The 16,539-nt window shown below is 34.1% G+C and overlaps 2 protein-coding genes across 2 annotated transcripts; both read left to right on the top strand.

Annotated features, from left to right (window-relative positions):
• The first annotated feature begins 1,141 nt into the window (after positions 1–1,141).
• LOC141654979 (exopolygalacturonase-like) lies at positions 1,142–5,682 on the top strand. The gene is made up of 4 exons (XM_074462084.1): positions 1,142–1,273; positions 3,311–3,586; positions 4,477–4,986; positions 5,455–5,682. Exons 1-4 carry the CDS (start codon positions 1,142–1,144, stop codon positions 5,680–5,682), a joined length of 1,146 nt encoding a protein of 381 aa, XP_074318185.1.
• Positions 5,683–11,975: 6,293 nt separating this feature from the next.
• On the top strand, positions 11,976–15,701 carry LOC141656986 (small ribosomal subunit protein eS8-like). Its single transcript, XM_074464083.1, has 5 exons — positions 11,976–12,120; positions 12,231–12,303; positions 13,368–13,704; positions 14,221–14,387; positions 15,457–15,701. Exons 1-5 carry the CDS (start codon positions 12,117–12,119, stop codon positions 15,530–15,532), a joined length of 657 nt encoding a protein of 218 aa, XP_074320184.1. The 5' UTR covers positions 11,976–12,116; the 3' UTR covers positions 15,533–15,701.
• Positions 15,702–16,539: the final 838 nt, after the last annotated feature.

Below are 16,539 nucleotides of genomic sequence, written 5' to 3'. Positions count from 1 at the left end.
CGATTGAGATCATAGCAACTATCCTAATTCCGTCACTAATTTGGCATCTATCCTAATTCCGTCACAAATTTACAACATTAACAAAATACTACAAAAAATTTTGAATACTAATCACATACCTTGTTGAATGCTTGAATTCGTGACGGAAATTATGCGGTCGATACGTTTTTTTGTTGAAATTTGAGTCGGTTTTTTTTTTCCTTCAAAATTTCGAATTTTAAAGGTTGTTATTGAATAAAAAGGAAAATATAAGGGGGAGTGTGAGGGAGGGGCAAAATTGGAAGTTCATTAAAATTGTCGACGATATTTAGTAATTTGTCGACGACCTTTAGCAGCCAGGATTGGTTTTAGGATGGAACCTCCCTTGTGTTGTTAAGTGGTCCGTCTCTCCTCCATTCGGGTAAGGCCCAGGCCCATTTACATGATTTTACAAAATTCGTCTAATTTAAACAGTATACAATATCATATACATATAACAAAGTCATATCATATATTTTTGCTCAGCTTTATTGGTTAGCTCGTGAGTTTACCTCTACTATATTTATGGAATTTTTTAGAAGAGATTGTATGGACTATTTGTGGGCTTTAAAAAGCGATGGTTTCCTTTCCTTTGGTTAAAGTTTAATTTTATTTCGTTTATTTTGACATCGTTTGTACATATTTGTATAAAGGTTAACCAAGTCGATATTCGATCACTTGAAACATTGAAATGATAATGAATCAACAAACTAAATTGAGGATTTTTTTATTCATGTTTTATTTCTTTTTACAGTGTACTTTCGTAATCTTAATAGTTATTTTACTTATTTATCATGATCACCTCGCGAATTTGCGTTTCACTAATCTAAGCAACTTAATATAGTAACTTTGCTCTCAATTCACGCACATTTTAAACAAAGATGCCCATATTCATAGTAAAAATTTGATAAAATAGGTATTATTATAACACAATAATATAGTTCATTTAATATACGCCATTTATCGGAATAATATGATCATACAAATTGCAGATATGTAATATGGCAGTTTAATTCTATATATGTATGATTTGATTTCAACATTAATTACATCTAGAGTTGTATTTTAATTTCATCATAAATACACAATTTTTGTAAGAGGAAAAACAATGATTTTAAAAATAATGAGTGTCACAAAGTTTGTTGTTCTACTAATCTTATTTGATCTTAGCTTCTCCTTAGGACAAAGTGACATTAAGGTCTTCAATTTGAAAGATTATGGTGCGGTCGAGGGTGGAAATGTCGATATTAGTCAGGTAATTTATTTGGGTTATATTTATAATTTATCATAAATAAGGGTAAATAATCTTGAAGTAAAACGATAATAAAAGATGACCTCTGTCTTTGTCGGTGGAGTAAGAGGGTTAGCAAGAGCTCTCATTCTGACAAATTATGAGAATTTTGAATTATGTTAGTTTAAAGTTTTGAGTTATGCTGGTCAAATTTTAATTTTTGGCTACGTAACTACTCAACAATTTACGGACTCTTAAACATGAACAATGTTCATGTAGGTCACTATCTCTATTATTAGTTTTACTAGTTTTCAACCCGTGCAAAATTGCACGAGTATATTTTTAAGAACATTGTCGTTAATAATTACGTAAAATTTTAAAAATATTAACCAAAATACATGAATAGTTTATACTTTATTTCTCTTATAATGATAATAGTTAAAACACTGCAAAACTGCAATGTTAAAACATTATATAAAGTATATTAAATGCAATGTATATAAAACAATATGCATGTCATATAGAAAAATAATATCTGACTGAATATATTTATGAGATAATAACTTATTTTTTTATTTTTTAAAAAGGAAATTCTAGTATGTTATTCTTTAATTTCTTACTCCATTTACGGTTAATTTAAACTTAAATTTAGTATTTTTATAACAATATTGATTGTTATCAGTTAATGTATTTTTTCGTATAATTGTTATTTTAATTTATTATTTTATTAAAATTTGGACTAAATTTTTAACAATTGGTGAAATTTATTAGTAAAATTTTGGGTTGAATTATTTATGTTTAAATTATTTATTTTTCATTATTATTCACTAATATTTACGTGTAGAAAATATAATTGTAAACATTTACGTCTAAAATTTAAACAGTGGTTTTTCAGCAATTAATTCCAGATTTTTTTCTATGGGCCCCACCTTTACTTAAAAAAAATAAAAATAAAAACATGTATGGATGATGTGGATTAAGGAGGATGCTTGAAATCAGGGACGAAGCTCGGACCAAATAGTAAGGGGGGCCGGTTTATAAACATACAAAAGATGAGTTACCATATTTCGTATATTTTAACATTGTCTATTAACATCACACCTTTATTACTATAGTTATGATTATTTTTGGAAGTGTAGATTATAAATTGCTTTTGCCATGTAATAACGAAGTTTAACACACGTTAATTTTTTTTTAAGATACAAATAAGCTTTCTATTGTCAAACCTTTATCAAAGATTCATTAGGTGAGACAAAAATTAAGCCACATAAAGCATAAGATCATGACAAGGAAAACACAAATAACATTATACCTCCAGTGGTACAATAGCATTATACAATTAAGTTATATCTTATCGAGCTTATGTGTAATTTTTTTGAACTTTCTTAAAGCTAACTTTTTTTATGTTTAAGTGAGTGAGTTCAGAAAATTTATGGTATAGCTCGACTTCTTTAAAACAAAACTCGAAAACTTTATTATATAACTCGGGTTCTAGAGCATACAATTGGGTACAACTGGTTGTAGAATCTATTAACTGCAAGGAAAGGAGTATGCACAAAGTAAAACAAATTTGAAATATATTATTTGGTCTAATTAAAAAAATTTGGCCAATTTTGTTTTTCTTGAATGAATTCATTTTAATAGGATAATTTTATCTTAAATTAAGAATTTAAAAAATATCAATTCTTTTTAGTAGGACAATTTTATCTTAAATTAGGAATTTAAAAAATATCAAAGTTAAAAAGTATAAACCAAGATTTGAACTCACGACCTCCTACACCTAAACAACAACCAAACAACAATTACCATCTTTGCCAAGTTAAATCAATGCTTTGCTCACTAATAATAAATATACATAGCTTGAGCCAAGGCTGCCCGGGCCATGGCCCATTCGGCCAGACCTGTGCTTCGTCATTGCTTGAAATGTTTTTGGTTTTATAAAGATAAGATTACTATAATCCTAAACCTTAACTGAAATGATTGTGTATATTTCTAGAAAACCGCCTTATACAAGAATCTATGATTTACGTATTGATAATGTGTAATGTGTGAGAATGGCAGGCATTATTAAGAGCATGGAACGATGCATGCAAATGGAAAGGAAGAAGCAGGGTAGAAATCCCCCGTGGTGCGACGTACTTGGTGAACCCGGTTCAACTGAAAGGCCCATGCTCCGGCCCAACTGGGTTCCGAAATATGGGTACTTTGAAGGCCCCTCGTGGTCTAAGAGGCCAATCTTGGATCGAATTTCAGTATATTGATCGGTTGGCGGTATATGGGACCGGAATATTTGATGGTCAAGGCCCGCCTAAAATGGCTGGCCCGAACCTTCCGACGGTAAATTCATCTCATAATAGTTTGTTAATTTATCAAGTTTGTTTGAGTTAAAATTACCTTTAAGTTTACAACGTAGTTATTATAAGTTATAATCGTAAATAAATGAACCACCTAGAACGAGATTTTGTATATTAAACGTAGTTTACACAAACTATCACATAAGTAGTAACATAATAAATAGGGATGTCATTGGGGCGGGGCGGTGGTGGATATAGGCTCCCCCGTACCCGTACCCACCAAGAAAAACCTGTATCCATCCCCGCCCCACCACCCGTGGCGGGTACAATTTTCCAAAACCATCCCCGCCCCAACGGGCGGAAATATAAAACCGTACCCGCCCCGCTTACCCATTAACCCACTTCACCATAATTTTATTCGATAATTTTTTTCGCAAAAGTTGATTTACTCACTATTAATTTTCATTTTTTTTTGAATTTATTTTTATAATTTTAGTTTTTCACCAAAGAAGTCAGTAAAAAACTTTATAAAATAGCTATTATTAACATTATATCTTAATTATAATTAAATAAGATTTAAAAAATTGTCATAATTATATTAATTTTTTAAATGATCGGCGGGTATGAGGCGGGTAAGATGCAAAATCCATCCCCGCCCCATTACCCATGGCGGATACAATTTTCATACCCGCACCCGCCCCACCACCCGCCAAAGCTCTAACCATCCCCGCCCCAACTGGAGCGGGTGCGGGGCGGTACCCACTTGTACCCGCCCCGATGACATCCCTAATAATAAACTTTGGCCTTTTACTTGGCTATTAATAAATGTGAACTACTTTCGCACCAAAAAAAAAAATGTGAAGTACATATGGAGTAATTTTTTTTTTTTTTTAGGTATGATATTTACTAAGTCGTTTTATGTCCATGTTTCAGCTACTAAGGTACTCTTTTGTCACAAACTCGAAGCTGCAAAAAGTCAAACTAATAAACAGTCAAAGTACTCATTTCCACCTATTTAAATGCAACAAAATAACTATACGTAAAGTTGTAATATCCTCACCAGGAGACAGTCCAAACACCGACGGTATCAAAATAGGTAACTCGGAAGGTATCAACATCGTGGATACAACAATTGCCTCTGGTGATGATTGTGTCGCGATTATTACTGGTAGTAAGAATATTACCGTCACTCGGGTTGTTTGTGGGCCGGGTCATGGAATTAGTATTGGGAGCTTGGGTACCTCACCTAATGATCAAGTGGAACAAGTTGTGGTGCAAAATTGCAAAATATTTGATGCAATGAATGGTTTAAGGATCAAGACATGGGCTACTAACATGCCTGGTCGGATTAACAACATTTTGTACCAAGATATTTCGTTGATTAATGTTGATAATCCCATCATTATTGACCAAAATTATTGCCCTTCAAGAACTTGTTCAAAGGTATGTAATTTAAATAAATTTTTGAAAAAATTACTAGTAGCTAAATTTTTATTTTTATATTGATTTGGCATGATATCCTAATAGACGTTTTTATTACTCTCCCGTTCAGTTGAATTTCATATATTTGCTCAATATATATAAGTTACATTTTAATTAAACATACGAAATAAATTCTTAATTGAACAGAGTGAACAAGTATATTTTATTGATATATAATGTCATATCGAGCTAGAGTTAACATGTACAATTTGGTTTGTAAGAAAAAGTATTGTATGATTTGATAAGTTAAACAAATAATGTAATAACGTTATTGAATATTTTGTTATAAATTGAAAAAATGGTTTTATATTTAATTTTGCATAACTGTTTTATTAAAGTATTTTGTTTAAGTTATTTTAGAATGTGTCCTTAGGACAACGTTAGAAAAATCATAATACTGATCGACTTTTATTGTCTTTATTTGTCTAGGCAAATTCGGGTATTCAAATAAGCGACGTCAAATTTATAAATATAACGGGGACGTCGCAGACGATTGATGCAGTGAATCTCCAATGCAGTGGAAGTAATCCATGTAAAAGTATTGAGTTGAAGAACATTGATATTACATATGTTAAAGGTGTCAACAATACTGTTTCGACTTGTTCTAATGTTAGAGAGCAAGCTTTTGGCTTACAAATACCTAAACCATGTATTTAATGACACAAAAATTTTAAAAAAACGGTCTTTTACTAGCGTTAATTGAGAGACCTCTCACATGATGAGGGAAGAGAATTATTTAATTTCTATTTCGTTCTCATATTATGTCTTCTATTAGTTTAGCAAGAGATGGTATCTCAAAAGACTTACATTAAATATGTATTATTATATAAGCTTAAAACTTATTTTTTAATCTACTAGTTTTGACTTAGTCTGATCAGATTTTAAAAATTTCTCACAATTAAATACGGAGTAACAAATAAGTGTTGAGAGAAGACCATTTTTAATATTTGCTTCAAACATTTTGGCAAAGAAAATATAGTGTTTATCTTATATTAATACCAAAAAAATATGAGCTGACGTCATTTGATGGTGCTCATTTTGAGTACCACCGGCACCCGTGGTATAATTGTAATTTAAAGAACATTTTCTTTCCTTCATCAGAATTTTAAATTTTAAATCAATTATATTGTAAAAGGTGTATTTTTGAAAAGAAAGTTTATGTCAAATATCACATATTTAAGAGCAATTTCATCCCATAAACCATTAATCTTACTCTTATCATAACCAAAAATAAAAAATAAAAAATGCTACTTCTAATAATCCTACTTGGTGTTCTTCCAATCTTCCCCTCATCTAAATTCTTTTTACAAAAGTTGACTAAAAAAGCGACACCATTCAACCTTTCCTCCAGCCCAAGTGAGCTTCCCTCCCTTGGAAACCTATGCCAATTTGATCCCCTTAAACCATACATCTACTTATCCAAGCTAGCCATGATTTACGGCCCAGTTGTAAATATCGTGATATTTACGATTGGGCTGTAAATCAATGATTTTGAGTCATTCAGCTGAAGCCGCGAAAGAGGTGCTTAAAACACAAAATCACAACTTTTATACTAGGCCACAATTCATTACTTCCGAAAATTAAATTATATACTCCCTCCGTCCCGATGATATTTACGACTAGGCTGTAAATCAATGATTTTGAGTCATTCAGCTGAAGCCGCGAAAGACGTGCTTAAAACACAAAATCACAACTTTATACTAGGCCACAATTCATTGCTTCCGAAAATTAAATTACGTAATTGCTAAATCCTACACAGCCTTTTACTTAATCCTACACATTTTGTCAACTTTTTCCACAATTACCCTTCCTCTAATAAAAACTCACTTTTCCCTTTTTCCAAAACCTAATTAAAATTATCCCAATTTTTTAATTATGAATTGTAGATGGCAATTAAACAGATAATTACTTCATTTTGTTGATTAGATTTACATAAATTTCGATCAAATGATTTGTGAATTGGATTTATTAACTTTGTGGGTCAATATAATTGATGAACTCCTCCATCGATTGAATTTATAAACATTGTATTTCAATCTAGGTTTGTTCAAGGGTGGGCACTATGGTGGGGCGTCGGCAGGAAGGGGATGTTGCGCCAGGGTTGGTCGTCGACGGTGGTGGGAAACGCGGTGCAGAGGTGGGTGAAGGCTGTTTTGTAGGGCAACGACATGTGGCAAAGGTGCATAGTCAAGGGAGGGGATGTGGGATGGAGCGGTGGTTGTAGGGCGTGGGGGTGGTGGAAGGGTGAGGGTGGGGCGATGCAGGCGGTCCGGTGGTGGTGGTGAAGGTTGGCTGGTAGGGGTGGTTCAGGTTGTTGCCATGGTTTTTTTTTTGTGTGTGTGTGTGTGTGTTTATCAAGAAAAGGTCGAGAGAGGTGAGATAGGTTTACAGTTGGGCTAAAAATGAGAGGGGTAATGTCGGAACAAGTCCCAAATTTGTGTAGGATTAAGTAAATTTTTGTGTTGGAAATAGCAAGTCCCTTAAACTATACTCCCTCCGTCCCGGTCATTTGTTGTCATTTGGTTTTAACACAAAGAAAGAGGAGATGACCAATTATTAAATGACATGTAGATGAAATTGAGTATGAATGACCAAATTGTTCATCAAATGCAATCCTAAAATAGAAAGGGCAGCAATTGATTGAGACGCCCAAAAATAAAAAAGGACTACAAATAACCGGGACAGAGGGAGTAATATGTTTGATATCGCATTTGCACAATATGCATGTCTTCTAGGGAAATAAAGGTAGCTTGCCTTTCCACGTCATTTTTTTAACCAACATACTCCTAAACAGGTTTCTAACCTAATGCAGTCACCAATTCCACTCGAAATGGGCTCAATAAAAAACGCCCAAATCGATTTTTAAGGGTAAAATTTCGCCCTAATTCAATTTATCAAAAGACCAACAAATTCAAATGGATTCAAGAGGAAATACATACCTTGAGATGACATTTTGATGATGGCACGAACTGGAGCAAGCAAGAAGACCAACAATGGCGGGTTTTTTGTTTGTTTTGTCGAGAGGATGAAGAAGGCGAAGTGAGAATGGTATGCAAACCAATCTCGCGTCTTTTACAGAGAAAAAGGGAAACCCCCTTACCTCGCCAAGTAGCTCGCGCCTCAATAAGGTGCTCCCTACTCTATTCAGCGGAATTTTGGGCTTTGGCCCAATTTCCCATCAAACCTCAAATCTTCAATGACGACATTAGGGACTCCGTCATTTTGCAAATACAAAAACAAATAGTGAAATCAAAATTCGCTATTTTCCTTCAAAAATTCAAACAAACGGCGATTAAAACCGCCACTTTCACTTCAACGATGATAGTGAAAATTTAAAATTCACTATTTCTTCAAATTTCAAACGACGACAATTAAAACCGTCATTTTCAAAAATGATAGTGAAAATTCACTATTTCTTCAAATTTCAAACGACGGCAATTAAAACCGTCATTTCAAAAATAATAGTGAAAATTCAAAATTCACTATTTCTTCAAATTTCAAACGACGGCAATTAAAACCGTCATTTTCAAAATAATAGTGGAAATTCAAATTTCACTATTTTCACCACACATGTCAACGGCGGCAACATAAACCGTCACTCCAAAAGTAATAGTGAAAAATCAAAATTCACTATTTCCTTCACATGTCAACGGCGACAACATAAACCGTCACTTCAAACGTAATAGCGAAAATTCAAAATTCGCTATTTCCTTCAAAATTCAAACAAACGACGATTAAAAACGCCACTTCATATTCAAAAACGAGTAGTGAAAATTCAAAATTCACTATTCCTTCAAATGTCAACAGGGGGCTTCATCGCGGAACCCGCTTATTTCAAAAACAGGCCCATCCAACACGGCTATTCTCACGGTCGATCAACCGACCCCCCCTCCCCATGGCTGGCGAGCCTTACAACGCACTGCGGTTGGCGAGCCCTCCTCATATACGCCCCATGGCTGGCGAGCCTTACAACGCACTTTTAAGCTATATTGCCCTTTAATAGCAAACTAAAATGCAATACCTTACATTACGATAAATTTTGTTATATTTTAAATTATTATTTTTTAGTTACTTTTTTTTCATTTAAAAGATGGAAAACGAGATGGCGCCACCGGGTGACACTCAAATTAGGCATCACCGGGGGTATTATAGTAAATTAATTATGTATTTTCATTTTGCTCCACTAAAATTTGAATTCACACTAATTAATTAAAAAGGATAATTTGGGAACTTTAAATTGCATAATTAATTATAATTATAGATTATTTATAGATAATTGAAAGGGAAACAGTTGAATTGTTCCTAGTATTTTGCCTCTTTTTGAGGAATGGAGATCCAAGTTAATTAGAACAAACAAGATACACAGTTTCTTTAAAAAAAGAAAAGAAAAAGAAAACGATACACAATTTGCGACTAAGGCTCCGTTTGGCAAGTCATTTCAGGTACCTGATTTGATCAAAGTAGCTTATTTGACCAAAATTTCAGGTACCTTATTTTTTTTTGTAAGCGTTTGGCAAGTAGCTTATTTAACCAAATAAGCTACCTGAAATGAAATGCTACCTAGAGTAGCATTTGAGATTTCAGGTACCTGATTTGATTTAATTTTCCGTTTTTACCCTTTAAATCTATAGTGTTAAATAATTATCATATCATTTTACGTCATTTCATCAAAATCAGTTACCTTTTCAGTTAGTTTGTCAAATATCTTTTTTATATAATCAGTTACCTTATCAGTTCCTAATTTTCAGCTACCTTATCAGTTACCTTTTCAGGTTTCAGGCACCTTTTCAGTTTTCAGGTACCTTTTCAAGTTTCAACTACCTTTTCAATTAGTTTTACCAAACAGAGCCTAATACTTTTACGAATGACACTTTGTAAAACAATTATAATTCAGCATCAAACTCAATCATCATCCCCGATCAATTCACGATTAAGCATTTTGCGCTATGTACCAAGAGCATGTATATATGAGGTCCCACTTGGAAGGTCATAACTTGCATGCTATCAAACACCATTACAAGGTAGAAAATGCATCGACATATCTTGGTTGTTAATGAATTAGAAATGTTGGAGCATAGAATTGTAAATTTGCAAGTGAATTAGAAAGGTTGGAAGAGGCTCCGTTTGGCAAGACATTTCAGGTACCTGATTTAGTCAAAGTAGCTTATTTGACCAAAATTTCAGGTACCTTATTTTTTTGTACGCGTTTGGCAAGTAGCTTATTTAACCAAATAAGCCACCTGAAATGAAATGCTACCTAGAGTAGCATTTGAGATTTCAGGTACCTGATTTGTTTTTATTTTCCGTTTTTACCCCTTCAATTTATACTATTAAGTAATTATCATATCCTTTTACGTCATTTCATCAAAATCAGTTATCTTTTCAGTTAGTTTGTCAAACACTTTTTTATATAATCAGTTACCTTATCAGTTCCTAATTTCCAGCTACTTTATCGATTTACCTTTTGATTTCGATTAGCTTTTTCGGTTTTTCACTACTTTTTCGTGTTTCAATTGCCTTTTCAGTTAGTTTTACCAAACAGAGCCGGAATTGCAGATTTACAACTGAATATCACAACTCTGATATACTTGATAAGATCAATAGACGACGTAAATACTAAATTCAATTTTGTTTATTTTTGAGATTATAGATGATTGGATTGCTAAATCAACAATAATTTAGGTTGACAATTGATGATGACCTGTTTTAATTTAGTTACAATTTTAATTTAATTGAGTAAATATTAGATTACGTGTCTACTCTTAAGACTTTGACGTAAAATCAAAAACAAACTTTTTAATTTATAATATCTCTCTTTTTTAATTAAGGCGGCGCCGAGATTCAGCGCCAGCGGGTGACGCCCTATCGCCATCCCTTAAAAGATAAGTTATATAGCTTGGTGGAGCTACAACCACTTACAAAGAGGAGCAAATTTTCTATCACCAATGGTGAGCATATTTTCTTGGTAATTTTTAATAATTGCAAGTGAGTCTCTATATACAGCCATTAGAGTTGTTTAGCTCTAACAGGTTAGAATGTAGCCACAAAGATCTCCACCCAAACACAAACTAGGAGTATTATACCCTATATATTGGATTGATAATGTCATAACCCTTTTTGTTAATGCTACACCATTACAAGGCAAATCTAAGAGAATGCTACTATTTACCGTCTCACAAAAACGAGTGACATTAGTAATTTTGTTGTTACATTAGGTCTTCCCTATATATAACCTCTTCTTACGATAAGACCAGTCCATTTTTAATAAATTCAACTTGAAAATAATAATAATTAATAACATAGTTATAAATTTTGTATTGAACCATTTATGATTCAAATTACATATTATTTAATTTTGTGGAGTATTTATAGCCTAAGGCTATGCCTTTTAGACTTCAAATATGCCACTCTCTGGTGACTTACTTGATATACGTGATTCGCATGCTATCACGTGTAATTAAGGGTTTACCTGCTGCGCACCGAGGATAACGACCACGTATTCCCTCGTTATAAACAATAATAAAAATAACATACTTAAACATGTTGGTTATCCCTATAACATATCGACTTATCAAAATAATTTTCTTCAGCAACCTTAAATATATGATGCTTACGTACTAGCAGCACGACGTACAGAGCCGTACATACATATCATCATCATATGCGACATCTACGGGCACGAGGCTCCCAAAAATCATCGAGAAATTTACTCTGACGAGTGAAAGGAGCAAGATGCATTTAGCACATAGAAAAGAAATGTCAAGTGCAAATCAAAATAAAGTTTGAGGTTAAATAACTAGATCATATTAGACCCACCATTTATTGAACCCGTTTTACCGTAAAACTGTCTTATCAAAGAGTTCATGCCACCCAAACCTTGGGCTAGTGTCAAAGCCCAACCGCTCACACCACAAGCTTATACAACATAAAAGCCCAAATCAAAGATGATCACAATCTTCAATTGCACCACCAAAATTAGGGTTTTACATAAAACCTTAAGCAGCCTACACTCCTCTTTCTCTCTCCCTCATTTTTTCAATTGCAGCATAACAATCACAGTGTAACCCTAATTTCTCCTCCGTCATCCCAAAATGGGTACTGCAATTTTCTCTTACTTCATTTAATTACTCCAATTGGGATTCAGTAATTTTTAATTTCATTCGATTTTTTGTTAATTGATTGATTGATTGAATGTGTGTAATTAGGTATTTCTCGTGATTCTATGCACAAGAGGCGTGCAACTGGAGGAAAGAAGAAGGCATGGAGAAAGAAGCGAAAGTAAATTCATACTCTTTTTTCTTTTAATTTTAATTTTAATTTATCATGATTGTTGATTGTTATGATTTATGTGATTTTTCTTTTGAAATTAGTTAATTTCAATTAATGTATAGTAATTTGTTAATTGGGCATGTTTTAGATTTAATAAAATCATTGTTTTTGACATGTTCTTCAGATTAATTGTTTTTAGATTAAATGTTGCACCTTGATTTTAGAAAGTTTAATCATTTGTCGCGTTGCATAAGCAGGGATCTTATTTGATCGGGAAAAATGATTGTTATGTGCTTTAATTGTTTTTTGTATATTAGGAAAATTCACAGTCCATTTTCTTTCTATAAATCGGAAAGCCAATAAATTTATTTATTATTTGATTTATTTTAAGGAGTAGGGCTTATGAGACGGTCCTGTGGTAATTAGTTTTACTATCGGTTTTCAACATTACCTTGAGCTGAATTACACAGGGCTTATGAGACGGTCCTGTGGTAATTAGTTTTACGATTGATACTCAACATAACCCTAAGCTGCATTAGATCGTTCCTTGCATTTCTGCACCATCCATGTAGTACCTTTCTTCTTGAATGACATATGTTTCAACTTGATTCTGTAAACGTTGTGTGCTTATGGACGGTCCTGTGCTGATTAGTTTCTCCATCTGCACGCAACATAAACATAAGCTATTTCGTTGTGCCTTGCATCATGTGCTAGTTATCTTCACTAAATTGTTGAACACTATTGATGCTGTTGCATAAATATCATCTACCTCCGATTATCTCATTTTTTACCAGTTCCCATTTCTGAGCAATCTTGTGGCTTCATATCACTTATTTTGGGTGAATTTAGAACTCGCATTGACAAAAGTGCTCTTATAAAGAAAGAAATGTTACTTTTGTAGTGGTCATGGATGAGGTAGGACAAATAGGAATTTAGAGTGTTGGACTAAAATTTTCCAGTCACATCTTTATTATGTTTTTTGTTGCTTCTATACTTGATCATGAGGAGATGGTTTTTGCTACTGTAGTTTCCTTACAATGCTGTTTTATTGATGGGTTTGTTTTGTATGAAAGGTATGAGTTGGGAAGGCAGCCTGCTAACACAAAGCTCTCCAGCAACAAAACTGTTCGTAGAGTTAGGGTTCGAGGTGGTAATGTGAAATGGCGGGCATTGAGGTTGGATACTGGTAACTACTCATGGGGTAGTGAGGCTGTCACCCGCAAAACCCGTATTTTAGATGTGGTGTACAATGCATCGAACAATGAGCTGGTCAGGACACAGACTCTTGTGAAGAGTGCCATCGTTCAGGTTGATGCCGCACCATTCAAACAGTGGTATCTACAACACTATGGTGTTGAAGTTGGACGTAAGAAGAAGTCTGCTGCAGCTGCTCCTAAGAAGGAAGGCGAGGTATTTATGTTCTTTCAGATTATTTTGTCCTCTCTCTGTGGACTTATTTTATTACGTGTTTGATGGTAGAGTTTGTGCTTCCTACTTTGCTTCATAGATCAGACTCTGCTCCGACACTAATTTATTCAACATTTCAAGATGTTTGATTAGTAAATTTTAGGGGAAAACGTGAATCCCACCTCATTCCAAGAGTTTTACATTCTCTTGTACCAATTTAGGATTAGTTTGTATGTGATCACTTTATCAACTAATTTAGTGTGACCTCCTTATGTGTACTCTCTTGCTTATTATATGATGTAATTTTGCATGTTTCAGATGGTTTTGAATTCTTGTTGTGTTCATGTTTTTATTTCCAGACGACACTTACTCTGCACATAATAGGGTTCTTGTATTCAGTTTGTGGAATTCTTATCTTGTAGTGCTGTAACTTAGATTAGTTTTCCATGATTGTTGAGGTATATTCTTTGTTATTGCTCTGTGAAAATGTTGCTAATCCTGATATTTTGTTGCTCATAGGATGGTGAGACTGCAGAAGAGGCCAAAAAAAGCAACCATGTGACTAGGAAGTTGGAGAAGCGTCAAGAGGGTCGTGAATTGGACGTTCACATTGAAGAACAATTTGGTGGTGGTCGTTTGTTGGCATGCATTTCCTCTCGCCCTGGTCAATGCGGCCGCTGTGATGGGTAAGTTATTTTCTTTCCTATGACTACAAGTCTCAAATCACCTTCAATTTGGATATGAATGTAGTTTTTAACATCCGCAAAGGAGGGAAATAAGCTCCCCTTTTGCCTTCTCTTTCCTAAAATGAGCAACCCCATTGTTGCACCAACCTCCCCATTTTTTGGGGTTCCACTGTTTTTAGGGAAGGTCCCCAACAAAAAAGTAAGGCATTTTTTGTTACTTTTGGGGAGCTTCCCAAATTTTTGTGTGTGAATTGGGGAACCCCATTGTTACATTGATGTAGTTATGAAATGGGGAGGGTAAATGGAAAAGTTAGTGGAAAATGAGGTGGACGAATAAAAAAGGAAAGAGAAATTATGGGGAGCCTCACCTTTGCGGATGCTCAAACTTCCTACATCCCATTTTGATTTTTTCATATTGACTTTGATGGTGAGGTGAAATCAAAATATATGTATTGATACTATGGAAAATGTTTGGGGTTATCAATGCAATTATATAATAGGGTTATTTCATAACAATAATCCATCCTATTGGTGGTCTGCAATAATCACTCCATCCTATCAATAATCCCAATTAAATCCAACCTAAGCACCATGCATTCTAATAACGATCCAACTTGTATTTTTTTAAGTTTTTATTGGATTATTTGATAGTTTTTGGACAACCTAGATGATATATGTGATGTTTATGTGTAATATTTTCAAGTGATGAATCAAGTACTTGATTTATTTGATACATATAAACATAAAAAAATATCAGCTGGTTCGTTATAAGAAGGTATGGTGCTTAGGTTGGATTTAATTGAGATTATTGATAGGATGGATTGATTATTGCATACCACCAATAGGATGGATTATAGTTATGAAATAACCCTATATAATATTATCATTTTCAGAAGTTGAAATTTTGGCAAATGTGACAAAATATTGGGAGTACTTCTGTTGTGCGAATTCCGATATAAGTGACCAAGCCTGCCTGACAAAGCTAGATTTTTTTACGGCCTGCTTTTAGTATCTTACTACGATGCTATTGTTCACTAGCTAAACATTGTTGAATTGGATAATGGCACAGATACATTTTGGAGGGCAAAGAGCTCGAATTCTACATGAAAAAGATCCAGAAGAAGAAGGGCAAATCAGCAGCTTAAGCGATGACCGTAGAATCATAAACACTCAGGTGTTTGATTTGGTTTTCTATCTACATTTACTCTTTTTATTTTGTTTGGACCTCTTCTTTAGTTTGAGAAATGTCATCTTAGTCAGAACATTTTGTAATCTGTGAGTTGGTACTCCCTATTTCTAATATTTTTGTCTCAACGGTCACAGTTTTCACCAGAAATTTTTGCACGGTCTTGAACATGTGTTTCTTATTCAATGTAGTACTCCTTCGGTTTTTAAAACATCAGTACTAAGTGGTAACTGGTAACCATTTGGCTTAACTTTATTAGTATTGTTTAGCCGTGACCTTTCGAAACTGCCACCAGTGTCATCTCCCACAAGGTCTGTTGTGTTACTAAAGAAAGTTGTGAGTATCGCTGATATAAAAATCGATGGATACCATGTAGAAAATGGAATAACAGCGGTAACTTAACTCAATATAATTCTTGTAGATAACTTCCATAAACTTTTCTAGCATTGTCGGCTAATTTATCGTGGCTAGCTGTTGCCTGTTAGCCTGTTATTATGTTTTGGGATGTTGTCACTGAAATCTTGTCCCAAAATTCCGATAAGGCACCTATTTCGTAAGCTTTGTTACTAACACCTCCAAATGAGGTTTGATTGGTATTCCCTATATTTTTTTTTTTTGGTGCAAAAGAGGGGTTAAACCCCAAGAAAAGAGACAACTAAGAACGAACAATACGAGGTATTGCTACCCCGAGTACATCTTCGCGGAGAATAGACCGTAAGCCATGCATCAGGAGGAGTTTCAAAGTAAGACACCGTAGTGCTCGAATTAATCCCGGCATTTGCAAGCCAGTCCGCAGCTCGATTAGCTTCCCGAAACACGTGATCAATCTTTACAGTCCAGCCGCCTAGCTTAATAAGGTCGATGCATCTTTGTACGAGAGGTCGCAAACTATTGCTTATGAGTTGTTCCTCTTGGACGAAGCTAACACATGGTGCATTATCCATGTGAACCAAAAGCTTGTGCACT

Source organism: Silene latifolia, chromosome 5 (assembly GCF_048544455.1).
Source record: "Silene latifolia isolate original U9 population chromosome 5, ASM4854445v1, whole genome shotgun sequence".
Classification (NCBI taxonomy): domain Eukaryota; kingdom Viridiplantae; phylum Streptophyta; class Magnoliopsida; order Caryophyllales; family Caryophyllaceae; genus Silene; species Silene latifolia.
Note: the sequence above shows the minus strand (reverse complement) of the source record. Positions and strands in the feature narration are given on the sequence as shown.